Source organism: Paramormyrops kingsleyae, unplaced genomic scaffold (assembly GCF_048594095.1).
Source record: "Paramormyrops kingsleyae isolate MSU_618 unplaced genomic scaffold, PKINGS_0.4 ups196, whole genome shotgun sequence".
In the NCBI taxonomy this organism is placed as follows: Eukaryota; Metazoa; Chordata; class Actinopteri; order Osteoglossiformes; family Mormyridae; genus Paramormyrops; species Paramormyrops kingsleyae.
The window spans coordinates 205-15,309 of NW_027326134.1; the positions used below are offsets into that span (position 1 = coordinate 205).

At 42.6% G+C, this 15,105-nt stretch overlaps 1 protein-coding gene across 2 annotated transcripts; it reads left to right on the top strand.

Moving 5' to 3' along the window:
- The first annotated feature begins 1,151 nt into the window (after window positions 1-1,151).
- Window positions 1,152-11,532, top strand: LOC111842689 (protein FAM78A-like). 2 transcript variants are annotated; one of them, XR_011989094.1, is made up of 3 exons: window positions 1,152-2,888; window positions 7,336-9,195; window positions 9,396-11,532. XR_011989094.1 is itself a non-coding variant. In XM_023809583.1 (2 exons), exons 1-2 carry the CDS (start codon window positions 2,566-2,568, stop codon window positions 7,859-7,861), a joined length of 849 nt encoding a protein of 282 aa, XP_023665351.1. In that variant the 5' UTR covers window positions 1,152-2,565; the 3' UTR covers window positions 7,862-11,532. The 2 variants fall into 2 exon arrangements, 1 of the variants encoding a protein (XP_023665351.1); XM_023809583.1 differs by having other exon boundaries at window positions 7,336-11,532.
- Window positions 11,533-15,105: the final 3,573 nt, after the last annotated feature.

The following is a 15,105-nucleotide window of genomic DNA, read 5'->3' on the forward strand; positions in this document are numbered from 1 at the left end:
TCGTTCTTCTCTCTTCAGTTTATCGCTTTAAGCAAATCAATCTACTTTTCTCGCCGCTAACAGATGTGTAGAGGTTATAAGCGAGTACGGTCCTCCTGACCTCTTACAGCTACAAACCTCAGCTATATTTAGCCTAACTCCCTTACTAGCTTATTAGACGAAAAACATGCAAATGCTGTTTACTCCGCGCTGTTAACAAGCTTACACACGACTGACTGGCATCTGGTACAGCCAATGCAGTGAACGGCAATCTACAGAAAAAGGAACAAAACAAACGGATTAGTGACAGGCAAGAGCCTTCGAAGACAGCTGGGATATTTTAAGCCCCATACCGTAGATACAAGAACAGTTTCACTCTGCAGAGCATGTTGGGAACTGTATTTCCCATCCTTGGTTTACGTGCTTTTTATATTTTCTATATATCATCTATCAGACAATCCGACGAATTGGTAGAAGGTATAGTACAGATGCAACACTTCAGTTTTGATGGACTATCAAATGGAAACTGTCGAAACTTTTTCAGCGCTGTCACTGCCAGATTTATTTTTTAACGTGTGTAGCCCATTATAAAGTAAGAAGACGTGTGGTTATGTATATATACATCGACTCTTGTGTGTAATCATTACAGTTGCCCACTGCGCTGCGACGCTTGCATTTCTCTTTATCCAGTGCATTTTTCTCCATTTAAAACGTTGCCAATGGGAGTTTCTCCATGGTGCTTAAGTGGAAAGCAAGCATTGGAAATTTGGCACGACTGCAACGGAAATTAGAATATTACAATCACCAGTCATCACCAAAAGAATTACATTTTCCCACAAAAATTAGAAGACATTGCCCCTAAAACGTGACATCGTACATGCAATCTAAAAGCCCATAAACGAATATATACATATATAATCATAAATACAAACATAAACATGAACATATGCGTACTGCAAAGAGAATAAATCGTCCATCGAATAGGTAATTTATTACTGAGCATCTATCCAGATTTTCAAAATCCATACCATTGTTACGAAGCACAGGACAAGATGCGTTCTGGGTGTTTGAACTACAAATCCCATGACATCAGCTGTCTTAGGCGGAAGTGTCGTGTCAAAGCTGCTGGGATAAAAGAGCTGCATCTCTACCAGCTGAGGTGTAGAATTGCATGAGAGGCAACCTTCTGTGGCTGTGATGCGACTGGCAAAGGGAGCGAAGGACTCTCCTGGATTCATACCGAGGAGAAAAGGCATACAAAGAAGTGGATTGGGTCGCAGCAATCACACCTTACTACGGCAATAAAATTATTTTTGTGGCTTTCTTTTCTTGATGACAAGCGAAAAGTAAAAGAGGAAAGTTGACCTGCCTACCTTTGGCTATTTCAGTGTACATTGTACACTTGAAATAAATAAAACTTGATAACATCTTGGCGTTATGTTAATGGAAAGAAGATACAGTGAGGATCAATTACTAAATTGTCCAAGAATAGAAAACAATGATGAGAAGTGCTTCACCGGAGCATGGCTTTGGACAGGGCAGTCTATTGCGAACAGTTACTAATGCAGACCTTTCTATTTAAAAGCTATCTAATGTAACCGACAAGTGGTATGTATTTCTCACTTACCTCCCGACGTCCGCCGCTCTACTCTGGTCCTCCAGATAGGCTAACCATCCTCGTTTTAATATGTTGAAGGCAAACCATAACAAATGGCGTTTTGCTTGGCATTTTTTATTCAACAGGGACACTGAGAATTATTTTTGGAAACATTTACAACCAAACAAATGAATGGTTTTGCTTGATGTGACTGTCTGATAACGCAGGTATACATGCAGCTTCATAGCTTTAAGAAAATGTTGCACGCTATTTATTATGAGATACAACACGCATAACTGAAATTTTGTCTTTGATAAATTTTCTATTTTCCCCCATTAACTCCTCGCATCACCAATTTGAGTACAATATGTCGTTAGTTTGACGTGTGTATATTTCACCATAATGCCTTTTACGTTATCACGTCGTTCCGAACTGAGAAAACTATTGATATAATTTATATTGTCGCTAGTAATGATTAAATGGAAGTATTAACCGAAAGCGACACGTTTAAATTGAGTCTTAGGTATTCCCCTGCTTAATTGTAGCTGTTTTTTTATTCTTGTCTTATGGCCTGAATTAATTTGACTGGAGTCCGAATACATAAATCGCGCAAAGTTTTACGTAGCGATTGTAACTGGGATTACGTTCACTTGCTGTCATGATAAACCACTAAAAGAGCAGTCGAAACGTGTGTTCAAGTCAGAAGGCAGGAGGAAGCAGGAAGATACGGAAAAGAAACTTGCTTTTGTCAAATTATTCGAGGACAAATTAACGCGCACTTGTCACCGAGATCACTGGCAATATCACTAAAATGCCAATTTTGAAATCCGACATTTTATAAATCTGCAGAATTTGACAGCTACAGGAAAAATACAAAGTATACAATCAAGCGCAGCGTGAACTTACACGATCTGTCAGAGAGACACTGTCCATGTGTGTGCAAACCGATACACCGCAGGCAACTTCACTGTGATCATACGGATATTTCAATGCGGCTTTTTTACCGAGACAACTGGAAGATCTTATGGCATATATGCTTATTTAATGCGATGGGCTGTGTTCAGAGTATCAGATGCAAGCCAAAGGGTTTCCGTGAAAGTATCAAAGTCTTCGAAGTCACCTCTTCCATCGACTCGAAACCCACCAGCATCGATGAGTCCTCTAGCGTGGTTCTGCGGTACCGAACCCCCCACTTCCGAGCCTCGGCTCGCGTACTGGTGCCTCCATTCGCCTGCAAGGAGACGTGGATAGTGGGATGGATTCAAGCGTGCAATCACATGGAGTTCCACAACAAGTATGGGAAGAAGGGGATGTAAGTATGACCTTTTCGGATGTGTAACAGCATTAAAATAGCTTGAAATAATTGTCTTTTGACGCAGATGGCTGGGGCCATGTTGTTATGAAACATTTGACTTATATTGACTTTTTTATATGTTAATATTAAACCTGAATTTAATGTCAGTTATGGTACGGATTTACGTAAGGGCTGATTCCAGCATTTAATTTACAAGCATGATTTGCACACTATTGCACCAACGGAACAGTGTACATCTGTTTTTTTAGGTCTTTAGAATGCAAAATCCGTCTTAATGTATGTTTTTGGAGGCATCGAGTGAAAACCATATTCATAACAATTCTTAATGTATCAGTGCATGCAATTAATATATTTGTTGAGAACCTTGTATTGACCCAGGGGCATATTTAGAGATGAATGGATAAGGGGGCTGAGTCTTTACTAGGGGGTGCTGACGGCAAACTGCTTATGACTTAAGCCAATTAATAAATGCATATTTATTTCGGGGACGCAGCTAAAAAGCATTTTAAGGAGGTTAAAGCCCCCCTACAATAAGCGTAATTACGCCCATGTGTTTACCTATTGCCTAAGTAGTAAAACGGCGTGACAGTATTGTGTTAAATTTTTTTATTGATATTACAGTGCAGGTTACTTCTGAACCAGATTTATTTCTAACATTGCATTACCATTTTCTGGCACTCCTGTGACTACTTAAGAAGGACCGATTAAAAGTGTACACGGTACACGCGGAGTTTCAATGCATAGTGCTTTAATTTAGATAACAGATATTTTCATTCTTAACCAACCAAAGTTATTTTAAAAAGAAAAAAGTTATCAGCTTGAAGTAACCTCAGTAGTGAAGCCGCACTACGTTATTCCATTACTCCATACTTAAACAGTCAGTGTGATAATGGATGTATTTCTTCGCGAGGCTTTTTGCTAAAGCCTGCTTTTATGATCTATAAAGGGTCTGAAAAGATATAATGCGGCAGTCCTTCTGACTGTAGGCTTTTCCGTACTCAAAAGAAGTATGACACACCTCCGGAGGTACCAGCAGAACATGCACGTACTGTAGGAGACAGCACTGAAGCACGACATAGAAAAGCCTGTAACGGAGCAAACTCTAATGCGAGTCAGAAGCCGCACGAATAAATCTGATCACGAGCAGGCAATTGAAGGTGTCCTGAGGCAAACAACAAAACTAAGGGGGATAGAACTAATCTTGAAAACTAAAAGGAACAAGGAAACCAGATCAATATAATAAAAATAATAATAATAATAATAATAATAATAATAATAACAACTCAGGTTTCCCCCCACAGTCCAAAGACATGCTGGGGCTAATTGGAGTTACTAAATTGCCCATAGGTGTGAATGGTGTGTGAATGTGCCCTGCGATGGGCTGCCCCCCATCCTGGATTGTTCCCCACCTCGTGCCCATAGCTTTTGGGATAGGCTCCGGACCCCCTGCAACCCAGAAGGATGAGCGGTCTGGAAAATGGATGAATGTGATAATAATAATAATAATAATAATAATAATAATAATAATAGTAAAAAACAACAAGAATCAAAAGTGTACAGACAGATCTGAGCTATATAATAAGAATGATGTGTCTGATGTTGTAAAAGGAGACGGATAGTTGTGGCTGTTTGTTTCTGCTCATTAATGACTAAAATGGAAAGTTGAAAAACTTGAAGAACTGGACTGAATTGAAGAAGCAGAGTGCAGAGTTCTGATTGTCAGAATCCATAGTAAGAGATTACAAATATGTGAAGTTTATTAGGGGATGGTAATCGCACACTGGTACGACCCATTACATTTTACTACAGCTAAAACATTGACACAATTCTGATATGCACACTACACAGGTTGTTTTTGGAAAAAGGAGAAAGAGAGAAAAAAAACAGAATTAAAATAAAAACATGCAATGTCTGTGAATTTTGTCCTTCCGTTTTTACCAGAGGATTAGGGTCCGTCTGCTGTTTACACTCGGGCCGTGACTCTGCAGTGTCGCACAAAACAAACAGACCTGCTTTATTTGCCATCTGCACAAGTACAGGTACACTGCAATGCTTCTCTTCACCAAGCCCATCTTGCTCTCCATAGCTTGGGGGTCACAGCGCAGGGTCAGCTATCTTGCAGGGCCTCTGGAGCTGGTGGATAAGGGCCTTGCTCAAGGGCCCACAGACATGTGACTGTTCTGCTGAGGGCGAAGATACAAACCGACGATCTTCTGATCACAGGCACAGAGGCTTGGCCCGCTGAGTAACTCACCCCCCAGAATCTACGCATTCTGGCCAGTTACAAGCTGGTTCTTTTACCAGAATTAGCTATCTTTTCACAACGTTAACAATACTGTCAGGTCACATGATGATTTGTTTCCTATTAAGATGAAGGCAATTAACTGCAAAGTTTTTTCCAGCCTTTTTCAGTTTTATAAGGTTATTATATTATATAGTTATTTTTTTAAATTTCGAAATAACAAAACAGTCTTATTTGTAAACTGAACATGACTGCAGGCATGTACCTGTGTGTTTTAAAATGAGCTGTCATGCACAGTATTTATATCCTTTTTCTTAGAATAGCAACTTAATAACTTAATATGGTTATGGATGCTTCATTTCCCATAAACGTCCCCCTTTTAAGAAACAGTAATGTGAATGTGCAGGGGGCAGGGGGGGGTACCCACCGGGCGGGCAATGGAGCACACTGCAACATTGAAATGAAGCCTATAGCAGCCCCAGGAATCCAGGAACTTTGTAGTGGGGTATAACTATTGTTTATGCACCCATTTCCTGGGATTGTTACAGCTGGAGACGAAATCTGTTGTGACTGATAAAAGCCAGGCTAATTCACTGGCTCCAGTGATTGTGGCCAGCATGTGGAATAGATCTCCTGTGGGGGGGGATTCTTACTATAAGGTCAGCTCTGTTATGATAAAAAAGGTACTTTTGTGTAATCAGCATATTAAACAGAGCAGTGCAGCCTCATTCCCCCTTGGTGTTTTAATTAATTCTAGCCCCAGAGCATCAATGGATTTTTCTGTTGCCAGTGACATTGATGCTGAGCTCACTGGAACAAGCAGGGGCTCATTGTGAGGCCGTCGCTCATTGGCCAGCTTGGGCACACTTACTCTACCTCTACCCTCACTTAACGGGAAAGAAACAAACAACCATAATATGAACCAGTATCTGGGAGGTTGTGATCAATGATGTAGAGTGTAAGTACATCTGATTCTGAAACACAAACACCTTTGAAGAAATTATATTCACATCAAATTTTTTATTTATATACCAGATGCTTTTATTCAAAGTGACATACATTTTTTGAGAAAGCTGGGTCAGACAGCCCCTTGCCCACAGACTCAATGCTGAAATCACTTGGCTGCCCCTGGTATTTGAACCAGTGACCCTCTGATCACAGGTACAGTTTCTTGACCTGCTGAGTCACTCACTTTTACACCCTTTTATTTTTAAAGGACATATTACAGCACATTGCCTGATTAGCAGGAACTTACACTCCCCACCCATTTGTCTGCTTTCATATTTACAATTTAAAGAGAATGCAGAAATAAGATACTTTAACTTTAACTTTATTTAGAGGTATTTTTACTGTCAGGTGACCATGGTCAGCAGAGTTTGCAGAATGTTACCTGGTTGTACATCGATGGCTCTGATATCTTGTCCTGTGAGGAGGTGTTTGTGCAAAGACGCAATGATTTTGGAGGCTATCAGTTTCATAACAGGGAGACTAATTTTCCAGCTGCTGAGGTATTCTAACATGCTTAATTCGCCAAAGGCTTTTTAATAATACAGCGTGTTTGCTTGAAATTAGAACTCATATATTTTTTAATGACTCTTTGTAGAGTTGTTCAGTTTGGCCAATTTCAGTATGGTGTGTTATCAATACAACATTTGACTGTCACTCTTTTCTTGGTGGCGATGATTAATTTCAAGTGTGACAGTAACTCTTTGCCCCTTCAGCCTTCACTAAAGACACACGTGCACCATCAGCCAGGAAGTGCTGCATGAGGTTTTATGTGATTTGCATAAGATCGATCCCCTATATTCTCGTGCAGCAGGTAAACCACAGACAGCGGCCCTAAACTGCGAGAGGCCTGGAGGAGACGGTGAATAGGTGTTCCATTGAGAGGGTCTGTCACAGGCTGACGAGTCACACTTCACTTTTGGTGGGAGGGTCACCTAGGTGAAGGTGGCTGCTCAAAGAGGGATTGTAAAAACTTCCTGCATTTCAACTCCAATCTAAGGTGTAGCCTTAGTCTAAATCAGAGATGTCTGTGAGCCAAACATTCTTCTCATAGGATGTGTATAACTGACATACTAACATGTCTATTTAATCAGCAGTATTATCATCTCATCACCTGATTCATTATAGAGTATGTACTATAATACTGGTAAGATATACCTAATCTGAGCAGGTTTCTTCTTGACTTTGTTTCCCAAGGTCAAGCTGGGAGCTTCCAGACCTAAGGGATGATAAGATCCAAGCAATAAGTGATTCAGACGGTGTGAACTACCCCTGGTACGGCAACACCACAGAGACATGCACAATTGTGGGTCCCACAAAGAAGGAAAGTAGGTTCACCGTGAGCATGAATGACAATTTCTACCCCAGCGTGACGTGGGGAGTGCCAGTGAGCAACAGCAACCTGCCTCAGCTCACGAGCATACGCCGTGATCAGAGCTTCACCACCTGGTTAGTGGCCATAAACCAGGGGACAGGAGAAACACTGGTACTGCAGACCATCCGGTGGAGGATGCGACTGCATATCGAGATCAACCCGGACAATCCGCTGGGCCAGCGGGCCAAGCTGACGGAGCCGGCGTCCCAGGATCAGCCACAGATACTGGCTAAGAACGAGCCTATTCCGCCTCAAGCCATGGTCAAACCCAACGCCAACGATGCCCAGGTCCTAATGTGGCGGCCAGCGACTGGAGATCCCATTGTAGTAATTCCGCCCAAATACTGAATGCCTCATCCAGCTGGTTTAAAGAAAAACAACAGACATCATGGGTTTTTACAAAATGGACGTGTTTCGTTGACCTGAGACACAAACAATAACTACTACTGTAAACCATTCTACCTTTCAAATGGATTGAGCATCATCTTTACAAAATGAAGAGCGGATTTATACACATTTAACACAAAGTAGGATTATTTATTGAGAGGCATTGTTTATTTGTGCATAAGGAATTTTGGTGTTGTGTTATTTTGGTCAAAGGTATGTTCAATTAAAAGAAAGAGTAAAAATATGTCAGACGAAGGAATATGCAATACTCAACCGAGAGATCACATGCAAGGCATCTGTCCATGCGGCCTTACACTTAATATATTGCTTTTCATTGACATGTTTGCCTTAAACTCAGTATGATGCAGTATTCATGTCCTGTGCTCTTTGCAAGGCTTACTGAAAGAGGAAAGAAGAAAGCTGATGGGAACAACATAAAGGCGGAGCAAGGAGCACGTGGGGAAGTGATACCAGCTGACACTATGAGACACATTGTTGTGCATGAAAAAAGAGCGGACTGAACGGAAGTCAAATCACTGATGAGAGTAATACTGACCACTGGTGTATAAGCCATGTCACGCAGAGCTATATTAGTCCTGCATGTTGAATAGAGGGCCGAGGATCATTGTGTTGCAACAAAGCAGCATCCTCAAAACGCTCTGGGGCTCTCCAGTGACATTGACGGGGTGCAGCAGGTTTCTTTGTTGGGTACTGCAGCTGAAATTATGGTCCCAGTCTGCACTGCGCTGTCTAATTACTCAGGCCGCGTGACATCAGCTACTTTCTAGTTCCATGGGAGCACCAGCATGTGATCAATAAGATTATTGATATGCAATCGTAGAGGTTGGCAGGCTGCCAAGTCAGTGGTACTATGAATAACTCTGACTGTAGAAAAATGTTTTTCCATGGAGAGTTTGCATTGTGGATAATATTCCCGCCATGGAAGGCTGGGTATTGTGTTAAATTCTGCATCAGTGTGCCATCCAGGTGCTCTCCTTTGCTCATGGGAGTTATACTTACAAAGAAATGTTTAGAAGTCTTGGTCCTGCCTCTAGCTGCTTGGACCCACCTCCTCTATAATCTTATTGGTTAGCTCTCTGAACTAATCATTTTTCCTTCTGCCCTCAAAACATTTTTGTGTAAGTAAAACTCCCATGAGTCTCTGTTTCCCGTAAGCTAAAGAGACAGGTGAAATCAAGGCCACAGGCTTCTGTATTGTGGCCTCAACCTGTATATAACAGTGGGCCTGACTGAAAGTACCATTCACTGGGACCCAGGGCAGCTTCCTGGGGTAGGTTCTAAGCAAGGGGTGGGGAACCTGTTCCATGGAGGGCCGGTGTGGGAGCAGGTTTTTGGGATGGCCTCTCAATCAGCCAATAATAGTGGGTCCCCAGGACTGGAGTTGAGAACCACTGTCTTGTTATTCACGTATTGAGAGGTCATCACAAAAACCTGCACCCACAGTGTCTCTCCACAGTGTCTCTCCATGGATCAGGTTCCCCACCCCAGCTCTAGGTTCACCACGACCCTGTACTTCATGTGTGGTTTACAAGACAGATGGATGGATCAAAGCACTGCTTGAGCAAGAATATCTTTTCCATCTCAGACCTGCTGAAGTCTTGAAATATAATTACTATTTATTGGATAACTTATTCATGTATTCTCTCCATTTTTTTATGAAGTCTGATTGGAGGGGATTACCATATGTAAATATATTTTGCAATTATTTGTATTCTGATGTAGAACTGGGCTCTGCTGGGTCAGAGAGTTAAACAAACATCTGATCTAATTTTTACAAGAAATAATGATTATAGATGTGTTTTAAGATCTTTGGGTTGATTCATGCATTTGTTTAAAGAAATACTGGAGTGGACTGCAGCAATTGAGTGTAAATGATTTTGAGATGTAGAAATGAATTGAATTTCTACTTCAGAGTTCTACCATCAGAGTATTAATTTTCTCCCTAGGATTTCTCTAGAGGATTTGCTTTTGGATGTTGCATTAATGTTTACTGCTGTGAAAACTCAGAGTGAAAGTGGGCTAAGTAGTTGTGAAGAATGTGCATTGCATCTGGAATATGAGATGGACAAGCACAGGAGATCTTACTGTCATATGTACTACCTGTCATGGTCAGAGGACATGGAATGAGGTCACTGTCTACTGAGTAGTGTTGACTGGTCAACATTACTGGGCGTCAGTATTGGAAGAAGACTGTAAACCTTTGAAATACCTGGAACTGAATGTTTTGTAAAGTTTACTGTAGATCGCATATTGTGAAATGCTGATTATTTTGATTCAGACGACACGCTAAGACCTCGCAAGTGTTTCCAACTGTGCTCCCTCCATTTTTCCGTCAACGTAATTTGCATTAGGGAACCAGTTCTCACAGGTCACAGGTTGCAAATCCCTGCCGCTGGCATTGAAATTCCTGTAGTCCTGTAGGCCGCTGTGGGTGGAGATCATCCTTAGACCATGGGAGGCCTGTAATTAGCGCCGTAGATACTGCCCAGTATGGAGTGGCCAGGAGCAGCCGCTCGCTTATCGAGAATCGGTGGAAGACATGAGAATTGGTGGAAGACATGAGAATTGGTGGAAGACATGCTCCCGTCATTCACATTTACCTCTTCATTGAGCGGGGGCAGCAGGTCCTCGGATGCTGCCCTCTGTCATGTTTCAGCTTTCAGACGTGTTAAAAAAGCTTTACCGGCTCTTGTTTAATTGAAACGTTTCACATTGCTGGTTTCTGTGCATTTCCTTGTAACACAAAGACTGCACCCTTTGCACACAGACACATTTTCTCATGCAGAAACTGCGACTTTGTACCTGTGTCTGCTTTAGCACCACTGCAGTCTGTTGAAGTCCTGGCTGTGTTTTGCTATGTGGGCCAGCCCCCGACATGCAAGGGGACGCCCACTTTTTCGCCGCCAAACTCACGCTCAAACTACCGGGGAGGTGCCCTTTGAGCATTGGTGGTGACATTTACGCCAAGTGTTAGTTCAACTCAGATGGGATTTTAGTGTCAAGCATCTCAAACTCAGGGCTGCGTGATTTCCAGGCTGTGAGAAACCAAACCAGCTCAGAGAGGGATGCTCTTGTGCTCTGATAAAGACTAACTCTTTGCTATTGTGACTGTGCTGTTTCAACAGAGGACGTGGAAGCCATGTTTTGTGTGAATACACTGAGTAGGACATACTGTCTGTTCCAAAACACTTTACTTGGCAGCTGCCTGTGGTTGAATGGATTAATGCTGCTGTGTTTTGCCAATACGTGTCGTGAGGTATTCCTGTGACGTTATCTTTGCTTAGCCTGGAGATATCCCAGTGATAACACTGAGTATTCATTTGCAAAAGGTACTGTATGAAAAAGCCACTGGAATCAGCACAGACATCAGCCATAAGGTTAGAGAACTTCTCTTAGTGCAAGGCAAAAGCGTGATGAATATTTATTGAGTCCCAAACCATGTTCTTTTCTTGAGGGAGATCCTAATAAAATGTATTGCAATGCTGCAGATGACAGCAGGATTTTTTAAAATATATAAATCCTATATTTAACATTAATACTTGAAATGGAGTATTATTGAAAAACTGTGAAAATGCACAATATTCAAATAAAAATGTTTTATAAAAACTAAATTTGTGTAAAAGCCTACCTTTATGTCTACATTGAAAAATGTATAGTGATACTGCATATGTGTTGTGATGATTGACCATGCTTTAAGTTAGATCCTTTTGCCTTTTTGAAACTGTTAGCTGCCGTGTGTTGCTTGAAAACCTGCATATCAAAGAGTGAACTGTCAGAGCCCTTTAATAGCTGGCAAACATACTACATACAGTCTTAGGTACATGCACACTGTATGGACAAAAGTATTGGGACTACAATACAATACAAAAGTATTGGGCCACTACACCTACAGGAACTTTTATGGCATCCCATTCTAAATCCATAGGCATCAATATAGACACACAGCTGCCATTCTTCTGGGAAGGCTTTCCCAGTGAGTCTGGGGAAATTTTTGCCCTTCCACTCAGAAGAACATTTGTGAGGTCAGGCATGTGGGACGTGAAAATCTGATTTGCAGTCTGTGTCCTGGTGCATCCCAAAGGTGTTCAGTGGGGTTGAGGTCAGCGCTCTGTGTGGGCCAGTCAAGTTATTCCACACCAAAGTCTCCCAACCATGTTTTTATGGAGCTGGCTTTGTGCACTGGGGCACAGTCATGCTGGAACAGAAAAGGGCCTTCCCCAAACTGTTCCCACAAAGGCGGAAGCATAGAATTGTCCAAAATGTCTTGGTATGCTGAAGCATTAAGAGTTCCTTTCACTGGAACTAAGCCCAACCCCTGAAAAACAACCCCATACCATTATCCCATCTCCACCAAACTTTACAGTTGGCACAATGCAGTCAGGCAGGTAACGTTCTCCTGGCATCTGTCAAACCCTGATGATCCATCAGACGGCCAGTCAGAGAAGCATGATTTGTCACTCAAAAGAACAGGTTTCCACTGCTCCAGAGTCCAGTGGCGCTGTGCTTTACACCACTTCATCTGGGGCTTGGCACTGCGCTTGGTGATGTGAGGCTTGCATGCAACTGCTCAGCTAAGAAAGCGCATTCCATGAAGCTCCTAGTGCACAGTTTTTGTGTTGGGGTTTATGCTAGAGGAAGTTTGGAACTCGTCAGCACTTGGCAACCCGCTCTGTCACTTCGTGACACAGTTTCTGTTGCTCCTTAAATGCTTTGCAATAATACCGCTTACAGTTGACCGTTGAATATCTAGCAGGGAAGATATTTCACAAACTGACTTATTACAAAGGTGGCATCCTATGCTTGAATTCACTGAGCTCTTCAGAAAGACACATTGTTTTATAAATGTTTATAAACCTGACTGCATGGCTAGGTGCTAGACTTTATACACCTGTGGCAATGGGTCTGAATGAAATACCTAAATTCAATGATTAAGAGGTGTGTCCCAATACTTTGGTCCACATATTGTGTGTGTGTGTATATGTGTGTGTGTGTGAGGTCCAGGTATGTCCCCACAACAGGATGAATACCCTTTGTTTTTCCTTATGGGGACCAGTTTCCTGATCCCCATATGGGAAAACTCTATTTTATAAAATCCATGACTGCAATGAAAAAACTAAAAATGCAAAAACTCTTGTATTTTGTTTGGTTACGTATGGTTATGATTAGGGCTGGGTAGGGGTTAAGGTTGTCATAGTTAGCGTTAGCATTTTTCCCATAGAAATGAATGTTCCCCAAAGAGATATGATTACACAACTGTGTGTGTGTGTGTGTTGTATAAAATCATATAATTTACTACATTTATACTAATAGATATATTCATATGTGTATAATATACTGTATATATTATATTGAACATTGTTTATTGTCATTTCCACCTCTTGCTTTCACACTTTAAGTCGCAGTTTATGCACAATCAGCCAGGTTCTCATACGAGCCCTTTCCCCTGGACTCGCAGAAGCGCCCTTTGATTTCCCGCCTCGTCCGGATCCTTCGGGGGGGTATCTGTCACCGATGTGCCACCAGGACACATGAGCAGAATCCATCCTCTGTGACTCACACGGGGCCTCTGGCACGGAGGCGCGATCATGAGATAAAAGAGGAACTCAGAGCTTCAGGCTCTGCTCACACCAAAGCTTCCCAGACATCAACAGGGCAGAAGATTGATTCTTTCTTGTTATTTGATGTACATGGGCGTGAGTTCTGTCCCTCTGTGCCGCTCAGAGCACCGGTGTCCTTTGCCTCTTTCCACAGAACACATCCATGGCAGCCGCTATCTCACCATTAAGATGACATCTGCTGCTTGGAGTGCGGCTGCGTTGACAGGAAGTAGAGGGGCTGGTCCCAGTTGCACGCTGAGTCATCCACAAGGCCCAAGCTTATCGCCAGCATTCAAATCTATGCATGGATGCTTTGATATTTGATTATGTACTTTAAATTAAAAGGAGCAAAATTAATTCTGTTGAATCTGCATGGCTTTGGATCAGTATGCGTCTTTTGTATTAAAAAAATGCTTAATCAGTGAATAAAGCCTTCTGTGTAGTTATCCAAAAAAAGAGTTAATAATAATAAGTCTGCTGCAGGGAGACAAGGCTGAAATTATTTTGTTGATAAATGTTCTCTTGTCTTTGTAAACTGCAAAGAGGCATCTATCCAAGTGATGACAAAAAACAAATAGTTAATGGATTTGCTTTGGTGGCAGGTATCGAAGATCTCCGTTCATCAACCTTTTAGACAAGCTGGGTGACAAACCGGCTCGCTGGAACTAAGAACAGTGTGGCCGCTCACTGCAGTGCATTCAGCTTACAGATACAGGGGCCACTCAGCTTACAGATACAGGGGCCACTCAGTTTACAGATACAGGGGCCACTCAGTTTACAGATACAGGGGCCACTCAGCTTACAGATACAGGGGCCACTCAGCTTACAGATACAGGGGCCACTCAGCTTACAGATACAGGGGCCACTCAGTTTACAGATACAGGGGCCACTCAGCTTACAGATACAGGGACCACTCAGCTTACAGATACAGGGGCCACTCAGCTTACAGATACAGGGGCCACTCAGCTTACAGATACAGGGGCCACTCAGTTTACAGATACAGGGGCCACTCAGTTTACAGATACAGGGGCCACTCAGTTTACAGATACAGGGGCCACTCAGCTTACAGATACAGGGGCCACTCAGCTTACAGATACAGGGGCCACTCAGCTTACAGATACAGGGGCCACTCAGTTTACAGATACAGGGGCCACTCAGCTTACAGATACAGGGGCCACTCAGCTTACAGATACAGGGACCACTCAGCTTACAGATACAGGGGCCACTCAGCTTACAGATACAGGGGCCACTCAGCTTACAGATACAGGGGCCACTCAGTTTACAGATACAGGGGCCACTCAGTTTACAGATACAGGGGCCACTCAGTTTACAGATACAGGGGCCACTCAGTTTACAGATACAGGGGCCACTCAGCTTACAGATACAGGGGCCACTCAGCTTACAGATACAGGGGCCACTCAGTTTACAGATACAGGGGCCACTCAGCTTACAGATACAGGGGCCACTCAGCTTACAGATACAGGGGCCACTCAGTTTACAGATACAGGGGCCACTCAGCTTACAGATACAGGGGCCACTCAGCTTACAGATACAGGGGCCACTCAGCTTACAGATACAGGGGCCACT

Excerpts from the sequence above, each read along its gene's own strand:
- LOC111842689 (XM_023809583.1), top strand. The coding sequence starts at position 2,566 with ATGCGGCTTTTTTACCGAGACAACTGGAAGATCTTATGGCATATATGC. Across the intron at positions 2,889-7,335 it reads AAGTATGGGAAGAAGGGGAT|GTCAAGCTGGGAGCTTCCAG; the intron begins GTAAGTATGACC and ends TTGTTTCCCAAG.